General features: G+C 43.7%; 1 protein-coding gene across 2 annotated transcripts in view; it reads right to left on the reverse strand.

Moving 5' to 3' along the window:
- magi1b (membrane associated guanylate kinase, WW and PDZ domain containing 1b) overlaps positions 1–25,958 on the reverse strand; it is a 246,312-nt gene that overhangs the window by 85,872 nt on the left and 134,482 nt on the right. The window contains exons 5-9 of one of the 2 annotated variants that reach the window (XM_083771923.1): positions 23,007–23,229; positions 20,367–20,449; positions 18,458–18,493; positions 6,976–7,033; positions 2,742–2,845 (exon numbers count right to left, since the gene is read on the reverse strand). In XM_083771923.1, the coding sequence (XP_083628049.1) occupies positions 2,742–2,845; positions 6,976–7,033; positions 18,458–18,493; positions 20,367–20,449; positions 23,007–23,229 (504 nt within the window). Of the gene's footprint in view, positions 1–2,723; positions 2,846–6,975; positions 7,034–18,457; positions 18,494–20,366; positions 20,450–23,006; positions 23,230–25,958 lie in introns of both variants that reach the window. The other variant, XM_083771922.1, reaches the window with a different exon arrangement.

Genomic DNA, 25,958 nt, shown 5'->3' on the forward strand with positions numbered 1-25,958 from the left:
AAATGTCAGTAGTTCTTCGATTTTTCAAAAAATAGCAGACCTACAAGCTCGTAGCGCGCCACCCGGTGGCGCGCTATGAGCTGCCAGATTCCCTGGTATGGGGGTCTACACACACACACACCACTACCACTACTCCCCATTAAACCAGAATGGATTGGCTGTGAAAATGCTGGCACCTGGGAGAAAGCCGGGGTAGCAAATATTGGCACACTCCTTGTGTGTTCGTATCATGCCACAGTTTGATGCCAGGCTGTGAATAATATACCCTTGGGGTTGAAGACGAAGAGTCACACTCCCTTCATGACACCTCGTTACCTTATACACAGCTGCCAGAAAAGAGCCACAAAGGATGGACCCTTTTGAGACAACAGCAACATACTGTACGCCGTCGCTGTCGGGCAGAAACCTCTTATCTCTTTTCTATTCTATTCTATTTGTTTTGTAACTCAACGCTGTATTTACTTGATCATACTACAGCGTCCACACAACAGCGTCACACGTAGCAGGTCCACAAGCTGGAAAAGCTTGTAGATCTGCTATACTCTTCAACTCGAATCCTGAAAAGTAACAGTTTTGAAGACGAGAGGTTTCCACCCGAACCGAGACGTCACGCTCCAAAATGTGTCCAGCAGTGGCTCCGTGACTGATGGCAGATTACAACGCACCACCACCACCACCACCACCACCACCACCACCACCACTGACTCTTAGACACACAGAAAAGAGAATCAAAGTGAATCAACAAAAACAACTTCAGAGGAGGCCGGTGAAAAGCCGCCAGGTAATCCGGGATCGAGGCAATGTCCCGCTGAGTGAGCAGAAGTCATGCAGGAGCCCCCCCCCCCCCCCCCCGTGGCCGTAATGCAGCTCTCTGCAGGATGTCCTCCTATCCTCCGTGCCGGCCCGGGGTATAAACACAGGGCCACAACCTTTTACCTTTACATAACCATCAGCTGGGGCTGTTTTTTTGGCTCTCACAAGAGCTCCATTTAAAAAAGAAAGAACGAGCAGTAGAGGGCTTGGCAATTAGCCCAATAATTAATATAGGCAATTAACAGACTAAATCTTGCTCATGGAGCAAAATGGATCGAGAAGCAGGATTATGAGTGTGTGTATGTGTGTGTGTGTGTGTGTGTGTGTGTGTGTGTGTGTTTATATGTGTGTGTCTCTTACCTGTTCTTTTTACCTGGTTAACATGATTGTCAAAAGTGGCCACCCGTGGATGGCCACAAATCATAGGTATGTCTTAATGGTAAGTCACTTAGCAAATAATAAAGAAGCAGGAACAAAGAGCCATGAACATAGTTGGTATAAAAGAGACAAACTCTCAGACAAACCAGCGGTGGAACAACTAGTCGTACTAAGACGTTTTACTCGACCACTTAACCCATTCTGACCTGAGATCAGATTCATAACGAGGTTTCCGCCGGACACACACTGGTCTGATTAACCCATTCTGACCTGAGATCAGATTCTAAAAAATGTCAGTCGTTCTTCGATTTTTCAAAAAATAGCAGACCTACAAGCTCGTATCGCGCCACTCGGTGGCGCGATATGAGCTTGTAGATCTGCTATTTAGCTAAAGCACGACATGATGCTAAAGCTCTACACAATCCAGGTCTAGTCAGCCGCGGGGCGTGTGCACGAAACGAGCACGCGTGTGACAATTAAATGGGGCCGCGCTCCCACGTGAATATGCTTGCGTTGTTGCCCCTCAACTGCGTCCAAAATAAGCGCACTCCTCTCATTGAAAATGAATTACTAGGCCTTGTATGGTTGACTGTAGTCCCTCATGGCACTATGCTATTGTATTTTCAGTTTTCTGTTAGTGTGGGGAAGGCTTTCGCAAGAAAGAAAGAAAATCGAGCTCGTCGATTGTGTTTAAAGTCCTGTAATTCAAAATGTACATGAGCAAAAGTACAAATGTATCGTTGCAGTAACAAAATAAGAAGTAACAAAACGTTTCTTTTCCGAAAATAGCCAGTCGATAAGCACACAATGCGTCGCAATGCCATACACGTTGTGAGCTTGCAGATCTGCTATTCTCATCTGCTATAATCGTGTTCATGTATATGTTTTGTAATAATAATCTAAATCTGCAAGGTAACTATTTTTATTTTATTTTTTTTAAGATATTTTTTTGCGGCTTACGCCTTTATTGATTTTTTAAGGGATAGAAAGTAGGCTGACAGGAAACGGGAGAGAGATGGGGGGATGACATGCGGTAAAGGCCGTGTCGGGTCCGGGAGTCGAACCCGCGGCACACCGCGACTGGATCACCAGTCCGGTGCCCAGACCGTTACGCTACGGCCTGGGCTGCAAGGTAACTATTAACTGAAGTTGTATTCATTCGTAGAGGATTACAATGTACAATATTTGCCTCTGAGATGTAGTCGAGTAGAAGTATAAAGTATTGAAAAAAATACTCGTGTCAAGATTTCGTGGGAAAATAGCATAACGCGTGGCATTGTGAGATCGGCCAATTTCAACAAAAGTTTCCATTGATAAACACACTAGAGCTAAGTACTACCAAATGCGTTACGTTCCACCACTAGCTTTTCCAAACACTCACTCATTCACACATTCGCGCTCGGCCCAGTCTTCTCTCTCTCTCTCTGTCTCTATCTCTCTCTCTCTCGTCACACATAACAAAACATGGTTCAGAATCATAAAGAAAGGTAAATGAGGCCCGCGGGCCGCGGGTGGTGGGCTTGTGAACGAACCTCGGATGTAGCGCTCACCTTCAGGTGGCTGCTGGGGCGGAGGAGGAGGTTGCTGGTCCTGCTGCCTCCGGCGCTTAGCCTCCAACATGGGGTTCTCATACTGGGTCTTTCTGTTGATGTGACTGTTGGGAGGGAGGGAGGGAGGGACGGAGGGAGGGAGGGAGGGTGGGAGGAGGGAGGGAGGGACGGACGGAGGGAGGGAGACAGAGGGAGGGAGGGAGGGAGACAGAGGGAGGGAGGGAGGGAGACAGAGGGATGGAGGGAGAGGGAGGGACGGAGGGAGGGAGACAGAGGGAGGGAGGGACGGAGGGATTTGGAGGGAGGGATGGAGGGAGGGATAAGGAGGGAGGGATGGAGGGAGTTGGAGGGAGGGATGGAGGGAGGGAGAAGGAGGGAGGGATGGAGGGAGGGATGGAGGGAGGGAGAAGGAGGGAGGGATGGAGGGAGGGAGAAGGAGGGAGGGATGGGTGGAGGGAGGGATGGGTGGATGGACGGATGGAGGGACGGAAGGATGGAAGAGAAAGCAAAAGAAAGAAGGAAGGAAGGATGGAACAAGGAGAGAAAGAATAGGTAGAAGAAAGACAGGAGTAGAGGAGAAGACAAACGGAGTTGGGAAGAGAGGTGGAGGAAGAGAGAGAAACTCCAAGGATGAGGGAGTGAGTGTGAGTGTATGTGTGTGTGTGTGTGTGTGTGTGTGTGTGTGTGGGAGCGTGCGCGCCGGTCACGGGAGAGATAGAGGAGAGGATAAGGAAATAGGAGAGAGCGAGATAAGGAGGAACCAGAGAGAGAGAGATGATGATAAGCTGTGATTAATACAGCAAGGCTGACACTGTTTATGGTACAATCATGCAAACACCCCTACACAAAGTGTGTGCACGAGCACAAACCCGCACACAAGCACACACACACACCCCGAATGCACAGAAATAGTCATCTAGGATCATAAGCCAAGAACCTATATCATCAGTCTAACAGCAGAATATCAACACACAAAAATATAATCAACTAGAAAAAGTGCCCTTCTGGGCACAGGTCTCCACCAGGATAGGAATGTAGGACATTGCAGCTTGCCTTCATCTGGTGGTTGGATAAAAGGGCAACAAAAGTAAATTAGAGGTAAAAACACTTTTCGGCCAGTTATAGCGCCACCTTGAGGCTGAGTTGAAATTGTCCATGTGGCATTTCTTCCTCGGCCTAGTGGGAATGTGCGTGCACAATTTCACGGAAATCACGCGATGTGTTCATGATTTGCAGCATTTTGTTTGAAACTGAGCACTCCTGTGAACTTTGGAAGCCAATCTTAACCAATCAGGATGGAGTCTGAGAAATCTGAAAGACCCGTTTCGTTGAATGGCTCTAGAGAGACTGTGTACCAATTTGCGTGATGTTTGGACAAAATCTGTAGGTGTACTGTGCAAAATCTTGTTTTGCACAAAGCGGCCTCCTGGTGGCGCTATAACAGGCCGTTCTGGAAATTTTGGGGCAGAGGTTCATCGTTGGCATCCAGGGAGTGTGTGTGGAAAATGTGGCATGCAAAAACTTGTTTTGCACAAAGCGGCCTCCTGGTGGCGCTATAACAGGCCGTTGTGGAACTTTTTGGGCAGAGGTTCATCGTTGGCATCCAGGGAGTGTGTGTGTGCAAAACATACTCTCCCCCCATGCCTTCGGCCTGGTGGAGACAATAATCTGTACATTGAAATTATACTGCTACTATTACATTTTAGCCTTTGCATGAGCCTGCAAGGTCATCGAGGCTAGGGCAAGTGCTACGGGCTATGATGGTCTGATGAACCCATTCTGACCTGAGATCAGATTCTAAAAATGTCAGTCGCTCTTCGATTTTTCAAAAATAGCAGACCTACAAGCTCATAGCGCGCCACTTGGTGGCGCGCTATGAGCTTGTAGATCTGATATTTTTCAATAGCTAAAGCATAACATGATGCTAGATAGCTTCCCTACTACTACTACCTAGACATAAACATTTTGGGACGGCATTGAAAATGGCTGAAAATGGCCGAACAATAGTGTGACATCGACGCACACAAACCAGTTGTTTAAAAAAACAAAAACTGTAACTCTAAAAACTAAACCCAACCTCTAAATGTCTAATTTTAACTCTTAACTTAAAAACATCACAATGTCTATTGCTGAAATTCTACTATTGAGGACATACTGAGGACATTTGGCCGTCACAGCATGCACAGGCGCGCGCACACACACACACACACACACACACACACACACACACACACACACACACACACTCTAAAAGGGCAAGTGGAAAGGGAATGAGAGTACAACACATGAGCAGTTTCTCAACTTTCATTTTCTTTCATAAATGAACGCTTTGTTTTACAAGAGTGTCAAAGCCAAGTTTGGTTGACATTTTGAAAGTGAAAGTGGTTGATCGTGTCTGGGTTTTTATAAATCGTCTCTCTCTCTCTCTCTCTCTCAAAGATCAAAAGCTCAAAGATCTAAACAGTAACTTTTCAGGATTCAAATTAACCCATTCTGACCTGAGATCAGATTCATACGAGGTTTCCGCCGGACACACACTGGTCTGATGAACCCATTCTGACCTGAGATCAGATTCTAAAAATGTCAGTCGCTCTTCGATTTTTCAAAAATAGCAGATCTACAAGCTCATATCGCGCCACCGAGTGGCGCGATATGAGCTTGTAGATCTGCTATTTTTAAATAGCTAAAGCAGAAGTGCCCGGTCAGAATGGGTTAAAAAAGCATCAGAAATATCAGATCTACAAGCTTAGATCTGCTACTTCTGATGTAGCCGCTGTGCCGCTGTATAGTGATTGAGTAGGGCGTTAATTTGCATTAAAAAGTTAAAATATGGAGATGAGAGGTTTCTGCCCCGACAGGAACACACATATTGAACCAATTAAACGGTATTAATTAAGCTTACGACTAAAACAAACAATCCATCCACATGGATCCATGTGGAACACGGGATCCTTTGAGCCGTGCACACCGTCTCCTATGACAGGCTTTGTGTGTCCCTATGTATGTCTGTACGTGTTTGTATGCATGTGTCTATGTGCTGTATGTATAGTCTTAGTATGGACAGCTTGCAATGCCGCTGGGTGACCTAAAGTGGCACTGCTGAGCAGCCTAAAGGGCTGTTGAGCTTTCACACTAGCCACTATAACGATAAAAATCACACCCGTGTGAAGTGAGGGGCACTCTTATCATCGTACATCAAGACATAAATTCTCTATTCATTGTCATTAGTGCGAAAATAGCCGATTTGCTCGTCCACATATGAAGTCAACCGGAATGTAATGTTTGTGTAAGTCGAAAATCTACACTAATAGCTGAATATAGGAGCGGCTGGCGTTCCTCAAAAATAGCACAATACAGTACACAGTACACACACAGCCTGCACCACTCAGTTCACACAGGTGTGATTTATAAAAATGTAATAAGAGCAGCAGCACATCTTCAGGGAATAAATTGACTCCTCTAGACACTGTGCATGTGTGAACACACTGGCTCGTTATGTAGCGCTGCGTAGTGTGTGTGTGTGTGTGTGTGTGTGTGTGTGTGTGTGTGTGAGGGGGGGGGGCTGGGGGTCTACAAGTCAACGTACGTTTATTATTGAAAAGTAATATTGCCGAAAGAGAATAAAAATAAAAGATGCACTGAAGCCCCCACGGTATCGCATTGAACAACCAAACATGCATGAAAACCTGTTTATATTAACCCATTCTGACCGGGCACCCATTTTGGTGTTGGCATCATGTCGTGCTTTAGCTATTGAAAAATAGCAGATCTACAAGCTCATAGGAGCTTGTAGGTCTGCTATTTTTGAAAGATCAAAGAACGACTGACATAGAAACATAGCTTTTTCAGAAAACTGTCAGGATGTAATAGACATTTTTAGAATCTGATCTCAGGTCAGAATGGGTTAAAATGCCACGGTGGCCCCCGGGGGGCATCGCCAGCGGCCTAGGAGGAGATGCAGTCGCATCAAATTGTGCCGTGAGGCTCTTGTTTTCGCAGAGGGCGGTAAGCACACAAAAATGTGCCTACATTTCCCTTTTCTCACAAAATTACTATAGGAATATCAGGTTACGTTGCGCTTTGTGTATGAGGTCTTATGCATGATTGAATATTCAGTTGCACGCCGCCGCGCCGACGACTCCCATCCGGAAAATAGCATTCTATTGGTGCATAATGTTCGCGTGCAGGTTTGTTTGTGTGTGTGTGTGTGTGTGTGTGTGTGTGTGAGACTTACTCAACATAATAGACCCCATACACTGGATCGTCTATTCTTTCCCATCCTGCTGGTAATTCTGAAAAGGGGGAGAGAGAGAGAGAGAGAATTAAAGTTTCTGTATGCTGTGCATAGTGTGCATTGAGCCCTATATGAGACCAGTTCAAATAGAGGACTAAAGGCTGCAGAAACCTCTTTATCTCCATATTCTAACTTTTGGTGTTTTTCTTTTCCGTAAAAAGCATCAAAAGTAGCTGATTTGAGGCTTTTGAATTTGAAATCCTGAGAAGTAATAGTTTTGGACGCATGAGGTTTCCAACCCGACAGAGACGATGCGTTGTTTCAGCGTTGACAACAGTACAGTCGCATATAATAGTGCATTGCAGAGGAAGGCGATGCAGCTAAAGCTAAAGTGATCTAGTCCAAAGCAGTACAGTCCAACTGATGAATAACGACGATTTAATGCATTTCTTGGTAACTTGGTCATAGACAGGTTGAATGTTGGTTCAACCGCAGTATTAATCAGGCCCGGAGTGGAACTCCAAATCAGGCCGGGAGTTATACGCCCTTGGCAGGCCACACCGCGCGTGCGCACAGCGCGCGCCGAAATTTTGGGGGCCCCTGGGGGACATTTTGGGGGCCTTTGCAGTAATTTCACATGAGAAATGTACCATCTGATGTTATTTATATTATTAACTTCTTCCCTCCATTAACACAAGACACACAACGTATAGTTGTGCTGCAGCAACACTGCCTGAATTGAATTGAAATTGACTGTGGCTGGCCTGGCCTGAGCTTAGGAGAGATTTATTTTTTGCTGGCCTGACCCGATGCAAAAAAAAAGAAAAAAATCTGACCAGGCACCCATTTTGGTGTCAGCATCATGTTATGCTTTAAAAAAATAATAAAAATAGCAGATCTACAAGCTCATATCGCGCCACCGAGTGGCGCGATACGAGCTTGTAGGTCTGCTATTTTTGAAAAATCAAAGACACTTTTAGAATCTGATCTCAGGTCAGAATGGATTAATAATGAAACTGTCAGGATGTAATAGACATTTCTAGAATCTGATCTCAGGTCAGAATGGGTTAATTCTTGGTCTCATACAGGTTGAATGTTGATTGAACCAGAGACACAAAGTGCTAGAGTAAAGATAAGTAAGTAAAGATAATAAGAAGTTAAAAAGAAAAGAAAAGAAAGAATAATAATGGAAATAAATAGGAGATCTAACAAGCTCACAACGCGTCAAGCTTGTAGATCTACTATTTTCCAATAAGTAAGGTTAAATTGGTTAGTGATTGTGATGCTGTATTAAAGGAACACTTGAGTCATGTGAACCTCAATGTAGATGTTACAAAAAACACAAAACAACCATCCAGTATTAAGGCCAGCAGAGCTGGGCTGGTGCTATGCATTGGAGAATCAGGTCGGATCATGGTTCTCAAACCTTTTCGCGTCAAGGACCCCCATCTGAAAATATGTTGTGTTTTACAATGGTTCTCCATAAGTGCATTAGGGTTGTGTTTTACAATGGTTCTCCATAATAAGTGCATTAGCCTGACCTGAGATCAGATTCACACGAGGTTTCCACTGGACACACACTGGTCTGATTAACCCATTCTGACCTGAGATCAGATTCTAGAAATGTCAGTCGCTCTTCGATTTTTCAAAAATAGCAGACCTACAAGCTCATATCGCGCCACTCGGTGGCGCGATATGAGCTTGTAGATCTGCTATTTTTCAATAGCTAAAGCATAACATGATGCCGACACCAAATGGGTGCCCGGTCAGAATGGGATAGGGTTTGACGTCACAATCATGTTGTGCGTTTTGTGCCCAGAAAGCTGCTTCATTCAGTCGCTGGTGGCAATGAATGCTCCCGGTTGGCTTGACAATATTAGTGCGCGCACGCACAAAACGAGATACACAAAATCTGACTTTAAGAGGATTTTTAAGAGGATTTTCTTTTCACCATTATCAAGGCCGATTAAGACACGATATCTGCATCTTACCAATGCTACCTCTGTGCCGTGAAATTGCCTGATGTCTCAATCTTGCTGCATCTCTACAGTGTGTGTGTGTGTGTGTGTGTGTGTGTGACTGTGTGTGTGTGTGTGTGTGTGTGTGTGTGTGTGTGTGTGTGTGTGTGTGTGTGTGTGTGTGTGCGTGTGCGCATCACGTGAGTGTCACACGTGCATGCATGTTCAGGATCACAATGGCAATTATCTCTAACTGAGACATCTGACTAATTTCTATTGTCTTGATTACAAGGGCATTGATTATTGGATCTCCTCCAACACGGCCTCCAACATGTCAGCAGCTTGTAAATGGGGCACAAACATGTGTGGTCCAGTAATGGCCTCCAGTGAGCTGCTTTGCATATCGTTCACCCTCAGCCAATTACAGCCCGTAGATAGTAATTACCATCATCAACCTTGGAGGGTCTTCTCCCCCCTGCGTTCTAATGACGAGGGTCCTTGGTTAGAGTGGTAGTTAGTTGGTACAACCCAAAAGGTGGGACGGAGTCGCAGAAAGGGCATGGGGCATGCTACGCATCCAATTGCAGTCAGTAAGTACTAAGTAGTACAGCCACATTGATGCCAGGTTTTTGACTCCGATGCCAATTCCCATTTTGGAGAGTCCTAGACCTTTTTTTTTTTTATGTGTTTTTGTGGCTTTCGCCTTTATTTTATATTTTTTTATGGAGGGACAGACAGTAGGCTGACATGAAATGGGGGAGAGAGATGGGGGGGAAGACATGCAGTAAAGGCTGTCGGGATCGGGAGTCGAACCCGCGGCACACTGCCAGACTGGATTACCAGCCAAGGTTGCCTGGACCGCTGAGCCACGGCCCAGGCCAGTCCTAGACCTTTTCACCGATATTCTGTTCTAATCTATTTTTTTTAAATCGTAAGATTTGATTCAGAACGTTTAGCTTATGAGTGAACAAATAAATATCGTAGCTGTGGCGGCAGAAACCCCTCGTTAAGTAAGCAGGTCGGGGAGGCTTGTTTTGGGCATCAGCCAGAGCTCGGGTGTCTATCCCTATGCACTACTAGACACATAAAGTGGACTTTATCCGACTATACCCTGCTGTAAAATGAAGAAACCTCCCATCATTTTATCCTCATCCATTTTTCTCCTCAATGGGTTGACCAGTTGATCTGTATTTTGTACGTAGCCATTGGCCATTAGCACATAACGCCAATTTTACGCCCACTTTTAAGCTGTTTACTTGCATTGTTCTGCCCCTGCACATGGGCCCCGTTGTCACGGTTGCGATCACGCACAGCCAGGCTAGGATATGTAGCCACGGTCCCATAACCTAGCTGGACCTCGGGGCTATAGTATACACACACAGCTCGTGCACACGCACAGTCACACACACACACACACACACACACACACACACACACACACACACACACACACACACACACCAGAGGGAGCTGGCTCAGCGCTATACCATTTTAAAGGACTTTTGATTTAAACTCATGGCATGTAGCAGACCCAGCAAGGCTGTTTCTGTACTGTATGTTATGTGTCAAGAAGAGTAAAGAGTCTCCACGCACAACCGCAGAGAGAATGCCAGCAGAGCGAGAAAGCTGGCTTGACATGTTGTAGTCGCTGGATGTGGACCCAAAGTCTAAATATAGTCTGGGTGCGCACATCTCCAGGTATGGACTAGGTTTATTTAACAGGCTATAGAACAATGTTAAATAGCCATGCTTGTAGCACATCTCCAGGTATGGACTATAGGTTTATTTAACAGGCTATAGAACAATGTTAAATAGCCATGCTTGCTGTTGTAGATCTGCTTTTGAATTCTTAATATGAAACAACTAGAAAGTGTCCAAAGTCGGGACACAAAGGTTGGAAGTGGTAAAAAAAAAAAATCTGGTTACATGATCAACATTTATTTTCTTAAATCAACGTCTACAGCGTCACACAAAAGCAATCGAAAGTAGTGAATCCACATGCGCGCAATGTGGTGCGAAGTGACACGTTTTGACATATCTGCTACTTTGGATATTTTTTATTTTTTATCCTGAAAAGTAACAGTTTTGGACGTTATGAGGTGTCCCACAGAGACGATAATAATATATCAGTCTGGCACTATTAATTAGCAATGGAAACAAGAAAAGCAGGACAGATGTGCTGAAAGGTAATGCAGGGCATGTGTTAGCCAGACTGTTTTTTCTTTTCTTTTTTTGGCATCCATCCATGGCTGGTGGTACGATATCGTAATACTAAAATCTACAATGAACAACAGTCGCCAACAAACTGCTGAGCTCGTGAAAAAAGCACAAAGCGCGTGCGTGCGTGTGTGTGTGTGCGTGTGTGATACTCGTCTCGTAAGAAGCTTGTTCATTTTGATTTATAACGAGCACATCAGGCTTATCGAGCTGGGGTTCTTATCGAGCCCACTATCAAGCATTTTCTATTATTTTGAGGAAAGACGATACATTCTGAACAGAACCAGTGTCTATTACTAGGGCCTTCAAATACAGTACTTTTCTAACAAACGGAAGGCAATTGACCTTTTTAGCAATACAATATTAAAGAAACTGTTAACTGGTGAATGTGACTTTAAAAGAGTAATTTTGTTAACCCAGACAGTGCTGGTTAGCAGGTATCAATACACTTTTAGACAGACATGTTTGTGCCAGCGTGGATGATTACATTTATTTCTTGATCACCTCTTGTCTTGATTGTTTAACCCATTCTGAACGGGAACCCATTTTGGTGTCGGCATCATGTCATGCTTTAGCTATTGAAAAATAGCAGATCTACAAGCTCGTATCGCGCCACCGAGTGGCGCGATACGAGCTTGTAGGTCTGCTATTTTTGAAAAAAATCGAAGAGCGACTGACATTTTTAGAATCTGATCTCAGGTCAGAATGGGTTCATCAGACCAGTGTGTGTCCGGCGGAAACCTCGTATGAATCTGATCTCAGGTCAGAATGGGGTAAAACATGACATCATGGGCCACTATGCCTCGATCCCTACTCGGCAGCAACATGGGTACAAATATGCGATGCCATTACTCCATATTTAGCCAAAAATAAAGAGCGGATGGTTATGAGCAAAGGGATTGCAGTGGGTTACTGTATATCATTTAGCGTTATAGCTGCACAACAACTACTGCAGCACAACAACACAAAAACAGCCCTGGCTGCATTATCATTCAGGTGTTGTGGAGTGGAACGTTAAGCGGAATTGTGGTGGCGCGCTGGCTCGCCGCGAAAAAATTCTAATCACCCACTTGATTTCACACTAGACTGGTTCCGCTCCTGAAGGAGCACCTGTGTTTGCGTGTGTGTGTGTGTGTGTGTGTGCGAGCGAGAGAGATAGAGTGCGTGCGTGCGTACGACTATGCCTACATCATGCATGTATATCGTCTCTGTCGGTGGAAACCTGAACATTTTTACCGTTACTGTCCAAAAATGTTACTGTTACTGCAAAAATAGTAGATCAAGCTCAAGCTACACAAGCTTGCGTTTCGAGCCTGTGGATCTGCTACAGTACGTTTGATGCTTTTGGTTGGCTTTTTTTTGTGGAAAAAACACAAAAGGTTAGAATATGCTGTATATGGAGATGAGATGTTTTCCGCTCGACATGGACAATGTGCTACATTTGACAGCGGGGAGCCGAGACTCAATCTCGACAGTATGCCCGTCGCCTGAGCGAACGGAAGAACGGGGGGAACTGAGCGTTTCCACACTCCGTTTCAGAGCTCAAGGTCTTAAGGCTCACGGCTGACAAATTACCTATTATAAACTGTTTGCATGTCTCCCCCACAGCGGAGCGTGTGACTTCCCCTGGAGAAGTTTGGGGTATGGCGTTGTGTTGCACAGGTGAGTGAGCACACATCAACGCTACCATGCCACTATATAGCATTGTTGTTAATCCCTTTCATTAACCTGGAAACCAAACCATACTAATCTGCCACATGCTAAAACAAAACATAAAATGCACTGGGTAGATTGGTCTGGCGCTCTGGATTACATTTTGCACACCCCAGAGTTGGGGTGTGCCACCAATCGGAGCCCACGATTCAAAGTGGTATTTATTTATTTTTCTAAAACGGGTAGTCCCAATACTTCATTCTGATTGGCTGGTTACCGTCACGTGACCGGTGTAAATTTCACCGATAACCCACTCCTTCAATCACTTTGTATCAAACTGCAGCCTTGTAGCTGAACTGGGGAAGGGGAGCGCTTGATTGCTTTACAAACACATGCCGTGCGGGCGTCTAAGCACCGTCCGGCTCATATGACTGTGAATGTGTGGCTCCAGGCAGCCCCGTAAATACATCAAGCGCTATTCTCCCGTCACATAGGCTACTTGCGGACTGCGGAGCAAAACAAGGAAGTGTTTTGGCTCTGGGTCGCTCGCTCTGGTGGCACAAAGCGTAGATACTTTTGTGAATTTAATAGTTTTAATATTGCTATATGTTTGTAACCGTTTTAGAAAAGCAATAAGCCACTCGAGGCCCCAGTTTACCGGGTATTTTACACTGGCTGGGAGGTAGAAGACCCTCCGCTGCGCGTCGGGTCTGCCTACGCTCCCAGGCAGTGTAAAATACCCGGTAACCTGAGACCTCTCGTTGCTTAAATATTTCTGTGACGTTTGCCCCTTGGAAATCTCCACACCGAAGTTCCAGACCAATATCTGCGCGCAGCGATTGCGACTGCAGGTCGCAGTTTACTATGAAAACCTGCATCTCCCGTCAGTTGGTCACGCCTCCATATTATGGTCACGCCTCCATATATTGGTCACGCCTCGTGACATACAGTAGATCTGCATATATGGAGCTGACATGTTCTGACATTCCATTATGTTGATCCCTCCCCCACCCATCATTCCTCTTCGATGTCTCCCTTTTGACTGATACCTGTCCATTCGGACTCTAGACGGGGCCCGCCCCAAACTAGAGTTCTCAAAAGGCCCGGAAATTAACCCATTCTGACCGGGCACCAATTTTGGTGTTGGCATCATGTTATGCTTTAGCTATTGAAAAATAGCAGATCTACAAGCTCATATCGCGCCACCGAGTGGCGCGATACGAGCTTGTAGGTCTGCTATTTTTGAAAAATCGAAGAACGACTGACATTTTTTTAATCTGATCTCAGGTCAGAATGGGTTAATCAGACCAGTGTGTGTCCAGCGGAAACCTCGTATGAATCTGATCTCAGGTCAGAATGGGCCCTCATCAAATCCTGTACACACAATACACTGCCCCCTGCTGCCACCCTTAGATGACCATATGGAGCTGACCATCATTCCATTCCTTATCCGTCACCCAGGCGGTGCTTCTCGCCCTCAGGGCGTCTTACTGGTATTAGCCCATTCTGACCTGAGATCAGATTCATACGAGGTTTCCACTGGACACACACTGGTCTGATTAACCCATTCTGACCTGAGATCAGATTCTAAAAATGTCAGTCGTTCTTCGATTTTTTTCAAAAATAGCAGACCTACAAGCTCGTATCGCACCACTCGGTGGCGCGATATGAGCTTGTAGATCTGCTATTTTTAAATAGCTAAAGCATAACATGATGCCGACACCAAAATGGGTGCCCGGTCAGAATGGTATTAGTCTGGCCATGGCAGGCTAACTTTCCATTGGTTCAATATTTTGGGCATATATATATATATATATATATCTCTGTATTTGAAATGTTTGCCGTTTCTGAATTTGAATCCTAAAAAGTTAGTTTTGGGAAGTTTCCACTTTCCACCGGACAGACGATAAGCAAAACCTTTTCTATCTACAACTAGCCGCTCTCCTTTCTACTAGAGTGAAAAATTTTTAACATTCTGAACAGGGCTTAAGTGATTTAAACAAAAATGTCATTGCATGACTCATGTCTAATTTCAGTCAAGTCAAAACAACGGCCAAACGATCTAGGGCTCTCCAAAAACCAGCGTTTTTGGCCCCAATAGTCTGGTACTGGCCGAGCTCTTACTTTGATGGATGCGACTCTAATCATAGAATCTAATAGACTTATTTTTTTTCCCCTCTTTTTTTTGTACTGAAAACCTTGCACGCTAATAACAAAATCATTTTTAAAATCAACATTTCCTGTCAAATTATAAATTGCGTTGCGAGGTATAGTCATTTAATAAGCGGCGGTGACCTCGAATGACTGCCGTTATACCGAGCATCATTCTTCAAGGCTTTTCTAAATGGAAAGCATTAAAAAGCTAGTTTAATTAAAATAATCACTTGATGATAACTCTTTGACGCGTGTCATGATGATTCATCATTTCTTTTGGCCCCTCTAATCCAGGTGGTTGTTAACCCATTCTGACCGGGCACCCATTTTGGTGTCGGCATCATGTTATGTTTTAGCTATTGAAAAATAGCAGATCTACAAGCTCATATCGCGCCACCGAGTGGCGCGATACGAGCTTGTAGGTCTGCTATTTTTGAAAAATCGAAGAGCGACTGACATTTCTAGAATCTGATCTCAGGTCAGAATGGGTTAATCAGACCAGTGTGTGTGTCCATGTGGAAACCTCGTATGAATCTGATCTCAGGTCAGAATGGGTTAATAACGAGCAGTCCGGGGGACCCCTGAGTGTCCTTGAGGAGCCGAGGGTCCCATGGGGAGTATACCCGGCTAAACGACTGATAATTAGGAACCAAATGGATCCTACAACCTAGACTGGGGTCCCCGAGATGAAACATAAATCGTCTCAGTCAGGGTTCCAATTCATACAGTAGCAGCTCTACAAGCTCCAAATGCGACTGCAGATGTGCCTCTGTTTTGATGCTTTCGTGTGACGCTGTAGCGTGATCAAGTAGGGGCGTTAATTAAGATATAAGAGATAAGCGGTTCTTAGCCCGACAGCGCTTAACCCATTCTGACCGGGCACCCATTTTGGTGTCAGCATCATGTTATGCTTTAGCTATTTAAAAATAGCAGACCTACAAGCTCATATCGCGCCACCGAGTGGCGCGATACGAGCTTGTAGGTCTGCTATTTTTGAAAAATCGAAGAACGACTGACATTTTTAGAATCTGATCTCAGGTCAGAATGGGTTAATCAGACCAGTATGTGTCCATGTGGAAACCTCGTATGAATCTGATCTCAGGTCAGAATGGGTTAGGAACCAAATGGATCCTACAACCTAGACTGGGGTCCCCGAGATGAAAAATAAATCGTTTCAGTCAGGGTTCCAATTCATACAGTAGCAGCTCTACAAGCCCCACACGCGACTGCAGATGTGCCTCTGTTTTGATGCTTTCGTGTGACGCTGTAGCATGATCAAGTAGGGGCGTTAATTAAATGGAGATAAGCGGTTCTTAGCCCGACAGCGCTTAAACATAGTATCACATGGGGGTGTCCGTCAGTGGCCTTTAACATGTGCATCAAAGCGGGGGTTTCCTTGAAATAAAAAGGTTGAGAATCACAGCTCTAATCCACTGCGGTTGGGTTGGGGTTGAGCCAATAAAGTGGTGTTCATTATTAAGTAATATGCCCCAGTGCAGCCATTAAAACATGGCACCGTCTGTAATGCAACATGACGTCATTCATTACACACCGCACCATGAAAAGCACAGACTGTCGTCTCCAACACCTCGTTTATATCCTTACAGCATTTAGTGGTCCCTGTGTCTGACGATAGGCTAGTTAGAATGCACTGTTGATGATGGGTCTCTCTCTCTCATATATATATATATATATATATATCTGCACCACATTCCATCATTAGGAGATAATCATTAGAACAATGCTATAGATGATATGACCTGAAGGCATGTTGATTGCGTGTTGTAAACGTGTTGGCTGTGTATTAATCGTGTGTGTGTGTGTGTGTGTGAGTGTGCGTGCGTGAGCGTGCGTGCGTGAACAGTGTGTTTGTTAGTGGCATACAAGACCACCAGGCTGAGACTGTCAATCACATAAGGCGTCATCCCAGTGAAGGTCAAACATGTGGTAATACCCTCACTAACACTACCCACACTAACACTACCCTCACAAACACGATCATTAGGGAAACGTCAGAGGGATTAATCCGCCTCGCATCAACGTGACATGGCTGAATCCTGATGGAATGATCTATGTTAGCAGTCTGGTGGTGCCGATGCTGCACACACTAGGGCTCGGTAACCACAGATATATATATCAAAACAGACATTTACAACCAAAAACGGACTTAATGTTGCTCATCTAGCTTAATAATGAATTAATTGAGAAGCAGGTTGTGTTTAAAATGAATGTCTCTGTTGGATGGAATGTCCAAACTGTTACTTCTCAAGATTAAAAAAATAAATAATAATAATAACAAGAGTAGCAGATCTACAAGCTCAAAACAAGTCTCGTCACACCACGTTTCAAGCTTGCAGATCTGGCCGCAACCGCCTCTCTAGAGCAGAAATCATACAATAATATGTGTTTATTAATCATAACCAAGGCAAAAGTTCAAAGTAATCGATCAGATATTGATTTTTTTTTATACATATCGCCGTGCACGCACACACACATACTTAACGAGCGCATGCCAGTGAAGCTGCTGTTACTATTCCTTTGGCGACCAGTGCTAACTGCTAGTGCTAAGCCAAGGTGACATTGGTGGTTGTGGGCTGGCAAGGGACATACTGACCACCCCCCAGAGTTAGGCAGAGAATAGTGACCATTATATCGTTGGTGTCGGGCAGAAACCTTTTATCTCCATAATTATTCTAACTCCTTGTGTATTTTATTCGTAAATTAATGCGCTACTTGATCATTGTACAGTGTCACAAAAAAGCAACAATTAATAGCAGATATACAATTGAGTTTGTAGATCTGCTGCTTTTTTTTTTTACGTTTCCACCTGACAGACATTAAGCCTTAATCACCTAAATGGATAAATCTACAAGCTTCACACAACTGTGTTGTGTGCAAATTTCACTACTTTTGATATTTTTTTCTTTCTAGTTTTTAAAGAGAGCACTCAGCACACCTAAGTGACTGCACCTAGTTTCACCAGAAAAGATCATAATGATCATGATCATCTATGTGAAATGCACTCAAAAAAACTAGACTTATTATTATAATTGTGGTGAAAAAAACCAAAATCTAAACGGGGACCAATTTTGCAAGTGAATATTGAAAACCCTGCAGGTACATGTTGAGTGTTTTAGGGATATTTGTCTGGACTCGAGTTGGGACACCCAGCTTGAAACTGGGTACAATCCCAGGGTCGAACCGGGACGTCTGGTCACCCTATAGCGTGTTGGTTCTCAAAGTGAGGTCAGGGGTCCTCGGGAGTGTTCCAGGGGGTCCCCAGCAAAAGTAGTTAATACAGCATCACAATCATTTTGTGCATCTACTATTAAAAAAAAACGAAAAAAAAAAAAAAAATCTTCTAGGGGTACCTTTTCCGATGGGGTGGGGGTATTTGGGGGTCTAAATATATCAATTGTGTGTGGAGGGAGGGGGGTCGTCCTGTTTGAGAAGCACGACGAGAAAGAGAAAGAGAGAAAGAGACGAGAGGTCATTCTTACCTGGGTCATTGTCCAGCTCTTCTGTGTGTACCCCTTCTGCTTGACCGCGGGATGACAGGGAACCAGAGACAGAGAGAGAGAGACACAGAGAGAGAGAGAGAGAGAGAGAGAGAGAGAGAGAGAGAGAGAGAGGTTAGTGCAGAACCGTCTCCATATTCTAACTATTTGTGTTTTTTTTTTTAATGAAAGAATTAACTGAATTAACTCCCTACTTAATCATACTACAGCGTCACACAAAAGTAGCACATAAGCAAGCTCGAAAAGCAGTGCGAAGCATGTTTCGCACTTGCGGATCTGCAACTTTTTCTTCTTTTTTTCTTTCTGTTTTCTTTTAGTTTTTTTTATTGTTTTGGAAATATAAGGTTTCCACCAGACAGACTATTTTCTCTGTACTGTACTTTATACTGTTACTCACTCCACTACATCTCACTCAGAGGCAAAGCAAATGTTGTACTTTGTTTACTTTGCAATTATTTGAAAACTTACTTTACTTAGGCTACTTGCGTTACTTTACACATTTAACATACAATTAAGCCCTATCTTGGCTATTTGAAAATAGCACATCTACAAGCTCTTATATCTGCTATTTTTAAACACATTCAGCATAATATAAGTACATTTTGATGCCAATACATTTATACTTTTTTGGAAATTCAGTACTTTTACTTGTAACAGAGTATTTCTACATTGTGTTATTGCTGCTTTTACTTGTGTAAAAAACACATCTGAACATTTAATTCCACCACTGGTGATTCTGGCAATTACTATTCCTGACCACTAGGTGGAGTCAAAACCAAACATTCAAGGTCACTCACGACATCCCTCAACTATGAACCACACATCAAGCCATCGCTCACGTTCTGGGACTGACAGCAAGTATTGAATCATGGAGGTGGATGGAGGCGTTATTCAGATTGGAATGTGGGTCGTTTTTCAACTCGGCAAAAAGGTGCCGTCGGGTCACAGGGGAAATTAACAATCATATCTGCTCCTAGTCTGTGAGCCATCTCTCGGTGTGTAGTACACACATTTCCATGCGCGTTAACCACCACGCCCCGTGTGTGGGCAGAGGGGGATGGCCCTTGTGCAACACGAGAGGGGGTGGAGGTTATTTATTAGAGCTCTTAGACAATGCAAATAATCCAGTCAGTTGGTCGCCGAGCGAGCGGTGCGGGCGGCCTCGCTCGGACGCACGCTGATTTACGATTTACAATGTAGGCGTTTATCAAGACGCTCGTATTCCAGAGTGACTTTACAGCCAGCAAGGTAAACATGAGGCGACGCATCAGATACATATACATAGTCGTCTAGCATCATAGGTAAGCCAAGAACGGAAGAACCTATGAATAATCAAATGAAAAATCACCAGTCTATGAAAGAAAATCTATCATCTGTACATTGAAACTACTGTATACACACTATAGGATTTCGGGGTCTGCAAATGACCTGGCATCCGTCTATATAACATGCTATCAGACAAGCAATACATACAACACACACACACACACACACACCCCTAAGACTGTACTGTGCCATAACACAACTTTCTCTGACCCAGCACTGCCACCTTGAGGCTATGGGGGGAATGGCAGCTCTGGATTAAGTATCATCTCACATGTATTTGAAGAGTAAAGCGAATGTTTTTAATTCAAATCTTTGCTTCTGGGGGGGTCCCTGGAACTAAATATTCTGAGAAGAAATGTAATTGGCCGCTGCCTCCCATTTGAAAATATGTTGTCCCAAAGACCCCCCCCCCCCTGAAAGAATATGTATTCAAAACTTGGCACAAATAAGCTAGTGGACCTTGATACAACACAGGCCACAGTGATGTCCTGTTGTCTCTCTGAGGAAGCTAACACACACACACACACACACACGCACACACACACACACACACACACACACGTACCGTCATCTTCACATTCTTCAAGGGGTTTTTGTGGCTTGTCCAGGCACCGAGGGTCTATCCAGGAAGTGGTCTTTGTGTTGTGGCTAAACATAGAACACACACAGGATGCATTATTATCACTGCTAGGAAATGACACCAAACACTGAAAACACCACACAAAGCCTCAGCTTCATTTATATAACATGCAGCGAAAGAAGTCTGCGATTTGGTCGCGGAACCCCCCAGAAGAGAAGAGAAGACATTTTTAATACAAAAAAAATAAAAATCTAAACTATTCAAGTTTCCAAACATTTTCATGTTCAGTGATTCATTCCTGGTCTTTTTGTAAGTAACCCGGGGAGAACAAAAATGTAATGTTTGGGTCTTGAGCTGAAAAGGTGCAGGAACCCCTGGCATAGAGGAAAGGCAAAGTGGTCTAATATCAGTGGGTGTATATCCTCTGGGCTTCATTAAAGGACAACTTTAGTTTTTTTCAACCAAGGTTCATGTTTTAGGTTGTTATTAGAGAAACTAAAAGATGAGTGTTCTTTTTTTTTTCATTTGCTGCTTTCTTTCGTTTTAGGGATTTCAGCTGTTTTTGACAGGGGGGCGGGGGCATTCGAGCATGGGGCTAAATATGTATTTTTTTACAACATTTTATAGCGATTTATTTTTTAATTATTTACTATAGTCCTAATAAACCCCTGGAAATTACATCTGGCCACAAAACATCACGAGATCTACTGAATGTGTCAAACTGACATATTGAGCCTATGACACAGTGTGGCTTCCCCCCACTAGGCTACCTTCACATTCAATAGATCCTGTGATCTGCTGTTGCCAGATGTAATTTCCTGGGGTTTATTAGGGCTATAGTAAATAATAAAAAAATAAATCTCCATAATATTTTGTAAACAAATACATATTTAGCTCCATGCTCGAATGCCCCCGCCACCCCTGTACAAAACAGCAAAAATCCCTAAAACGAAAGAAAGCAGCAAATGGAAAAAAAATAACACTCAGCTTTTACTTTCTCTAATAACAACCTAAAACATGAACCTTGGTTGAAAAAAACTAAAGTTGTCCTTTAAGGTCCATGGAACGTCCCATTGCAATTAGAGTGGAATTAGAGCAGTTCCAAAACTTTTTTTTACCGTGCACCCTGTTAGCTCCCGATCTAGCTGACGCATCCCCCACATGGAAATTAAATGTTTAGCATATGTTAAATGTTTATCATTATGTGACATAGCATAAGCTATATATAGAGACATATATTTTCTATATCCATATGTTCATTGTGCATATATCCACCTATATGAACCTGAATATGGTATATATTCTGCATATACTTGCCACATATTGGCATAATATGTTCATATAACACCATAGCTGTTATTAGTATACTGTATACAAATATCTAACGGGCTAAATATCTAAACAGCCTAAATATCTAACAGCCTGACATTTTAAATGAAAGACACCTTAAATTACTAAAATTATTTAATTATTTTCGAAATAGTTCATCTTTAAAGGGACACTTCACCCTTTTCGCAAAAAAATATATGTTAATGACGTTTAGAAGCTTTAGATCACTTTCCTGGGGGTATTTATGTGTGTAATATGTGGTTTTAGTTATTTTAGATTGTAGCAGTGAGCCTGTTGTCTCTGATGTCATGGACACTGGTCTCACTACCTTCCTGGACTACAATTCCCATAATTCTTTGGTGCACTGCTCCTCCTTGTGGATAGGGGGAGAGCTGTCTTACTGAGACAACATGTAGTCCAGGAAGGAAGTGAGCCCAGTGTCCATGACATCAGAGACAACAGGCTCACTGCTACAATCTAAAATATCTAAAACCACATATTACACACATAAAGATCTCCAGGAAAGTGTTCTAAAGCTTCTAAACGTCATTAACATATATTTTTTTGCAAAAAGGGTGAAGTGTCCCTTTAATCATGACATCATGAGACAACGCCTGTCACGAGTTGATCATGACATTTTGTCCATGTGTGGTCCTGCCCTATGGAAACTATGGAATGCATGTTCTTAAAAAAAATTAAATATGTTTTATTAGCACGGCATGCATTCCAAAGGGCTGGACCACATCTGACATCATCAGCCTGTATATCTGCAGTTTTTGAGAAAGAAAAACATGGAAAAGCAACATCCCACTGGAAGGAGACCCCGGGCAAACCCAAGGACCAGATTATATCTCCAAAGTGGCCTTGGAACAACTCGGGGTCCCCCAGGATGAAGTTACTATGGTTGCCTCTGGAGAGAGAAGTCTAGAGCTCTCTGCTGAGTTCTTGCACTCCCCCGACCCAAACTACGGATAATTGGTTTGAAGATGGATGGATGGACGGATGGAAAAGGTTTGGAAAACGTTAACCCATTCTGACCGGGCACCCATTTTGGTGTCGGCATCATGTTATGCTTTAGCTATTTAAAAATAGCAGATCTACAAGCTCATATCGCGCCACCGAGTGGCGCGATACGAGCTTGTAGGTCTGCTATTTTTTGAAAAATCGAAGAGCGACTGACATTTCTAGAATCTGATCTCAGGTCAGAATGGGTTCATCAGACCAGTGTGTTGTCCATGTGGAAACCTCGTTATGAATCTGATCTCAGGTCAGAATGGGTTTTAAACAATCACTCACTCTATGAAGTAGCCCTCTCCGCTCTCGGTGTAGGCCATCTCCCAGTTGTCCGGCAGAGGGCCCAGGGGGTCCTCGGGGGGAGGATGGCTCAGGTGAGGGTGTGTCTGCTGTGTGCTCTCCGTGGTGGCAGATGGCGAGGGGGTGGTCCCGCTGTATGACGGGGCACTCTGGCGGATGGGGGCGAAGGGGTGCACAGAGTGCTGAAGCTCTTCACTAGAGTCTCCTGCAGTGGGGGGGGGGGGATAGATCGATTGATTGAATACGTCAGTGGTTTTCAACAATTTTCATATCAATGTCCATTATTACTTGCGCAAGCAGAGAGCGCGCAAGTAATAACTTCGCCCAGTCTCTTTCGCCGTGACAGCCAACCCGCCTTTTGATGTTTATGCAAAAAAAAACATCAAATCTGTGCCTGTTTTGCTGGGACCGGATTACACAAATGACCATTTTTCTTACGTCATCATTGAGAGCTAGTCATACGTATACTATATACATAATCAGTCAAAATAAAATAGCAGGGGCACGGTGGCACAGTTGGTAGTGCTGTCGCTTCACAGCTAGAAGGTCCTGGGTTCGATTCCCGCTGGGGACACTGTGGGCACTGGCGGCGTGTTCCCTCCTCCGCGTCATCAGTGCCCATACCCGAGGCGGGGGTTGGCGATAGGGCCTTTCTGTGTGGAGTTTGCATGTTCTCCCTGTGTCCCCCTAGGGTAGATACCCTCACAAATACATGCCGTAATCCTGGTCTCTAAAACTACCTCCCCCTGGGGCGCCTGATGGAGGGGAAAGGAACTGGTCGGAATAACGTGTCCCTTCCACGCGCTACGTCCGGCCGGGGAAATTCCCCTCTGTCAGGTGAAAAGAAGCAGCTTGGACTCCTCATGCATAGAAGGAGGCATGAGGTCAGTCCGCTGCCCCCCCAGGTTGGCAGAGGAAGTGTAGCGCCCAGAATTACATTAGATAATTGGCACTGGGAGAAAAGAAAACTGGGTTACAAAATTGTGGGATAAAAATTTAAGAGAAAAAAAACATATATAGCAAATTGTGCCTGATCTGCTGGGACCAGAGTACGTGGTGTGTATATGTATGACTAGCTCTCAATGATGACGTAAGAAATATGGTCATTTGTGTAATCTGGTCCCAGCAAAACAGGCACAGATTTGATGTTTTTCTGCATAAACATAAAATGGCGGGTTGGCTGTCACGGTTTTTGGCGTAAAGTAACCACAGTATACCGCTAATCAACTTACAACTACATACTCTATATAGTATATGTATACATATGTCTTACGTTATCATTTAGAGCTAGTCATACGTATACTATATACATAACCAGTAAAAATAAAATAGCAAATTGTGCCTGATCTGCTGGGACCAGAGTACGTGGTGTGTATATGTATGACTAGCTCTCAATGATGACGTAAGAAATATGGTCATTTGTGTAATCTGGTCCCAGCAAACCAGGCACAGATTTGCTGTTTTTCTTGCATACGCATAAAATGGCGGGTTGGCTGTCACGTTTTTGGTGCAAAGTAACCACAGTATACCGCTAATCAACTTACAACTACATACTCTATATAGTATATGTATACGTATGTCTTACGTCATCATTGAGAGCTAGTCATACGTATACTATATACATAATCAGTAAAAAATAAAATAGCAAATTGTGCCTGATCTGCTGGGACCAGAGTATGTGGTGTGTATTTGTATGACTAGCTCTCAATGATGACGTAAGAAATATGGTCATTTGTGTAATCTGGTCCACTTTACAAAAGTAAACCTGAAGATGTAATCGAAACACCATCATTAATATCAAAATCAGATAATCCTTTGGAAGATGATGATAAATATCCAATTATTGATAAAACAAATTATTATTATCGAGAAAGAGGTTTTGAAGTTGTTAATGTTAAAGGTGACGGAGATTGTTTGTTTAGTGCGGTTTGTTATCAAATGAATTACCAACACATAAAAAAGATGAATGGAAAATAATTAAGAAAACTACTTATTGAATACTTGGAAAAAAATCCCACAAGAGGTGAAATACATTATGCTAATCTTTTAAATAATGATAAGAAGGATGAAACTCAAGATTCGGACCAAGATGTCCTATGGAAACGTCATCTGGATGATCTGAGAAACAACGCCTGGGGTGATCATATAGCAGTTCAAGGTTTAAGTGAAATGTTGAATTATAATATAGAAATCTTCCTACTTCCTACTTTCTTCACAGGTGTTACCACTGATACTAATGAAGGCTCAAGTCCTTTCCTAAATGGTGTGTGCGCTCATAGCCCATTGGTCCAGCCACTGAGAAGAGAGCAATGTCGTTGTTGCGCAATGTCAGATGACGTCATCTGTCTGCCACTTGTGCTTCATCTTTCTCTCAGCTAGAGGGATCTTGGCTTGAAAAACGTTGAAGACTCCTGTGCTAAAATACAATGAGTGTGAAAGGACAGGCTACTTCCAGGTTGCACACGAAAGATGTACGGAGTTCAACATCCCTGAACAAAGATGTTCCATCATTGCATGGCATATACAGCATTCACCATTACTGTATGTACTGTACGTTCCCAGCACGTTCCTCTTATATCGTTTTTTGGGGCAATCAAAGTAGGCCAGCTGTTGCTAACATCCTGAACTGCTTCCTAAGTGTCGCTGTCGAGGCAGAAACCTCTTATCTCCATATTTATCGTAAATTACTTGATCATAGTATAGCGTCAGACAGAAGCGTCACAACACAAGGAGCAACGAGACACTTTTTGCACTTGTAGATCTGTTACTTTTGCCCGGACATAAGTGATGTTTCCACCAGACAGACGTATTGTACTGTGGGTTTGCGGACAGAGTGACACACATTTCCAGCAAGCCAAGGAGTGCTTCTGACTGGGCACTTCACACCTTAGGACCCCATCCTACCACCTAGCTTCCTGGGTAATCACTTTCATT

The sequence above is a fragment of the Protomyctophum parallelum genome (genome assembly GCF_964188405.1).
Source record: "Protomyctophum parallelum genome assembly, chromosome: 8".
Lineage (NCBI taxonomy): Eukaryota > Metazoa > Chordata > Actinopteri > Myctophiformes > Myctophidae > Protomyctophum > Protomyctophum parallelum.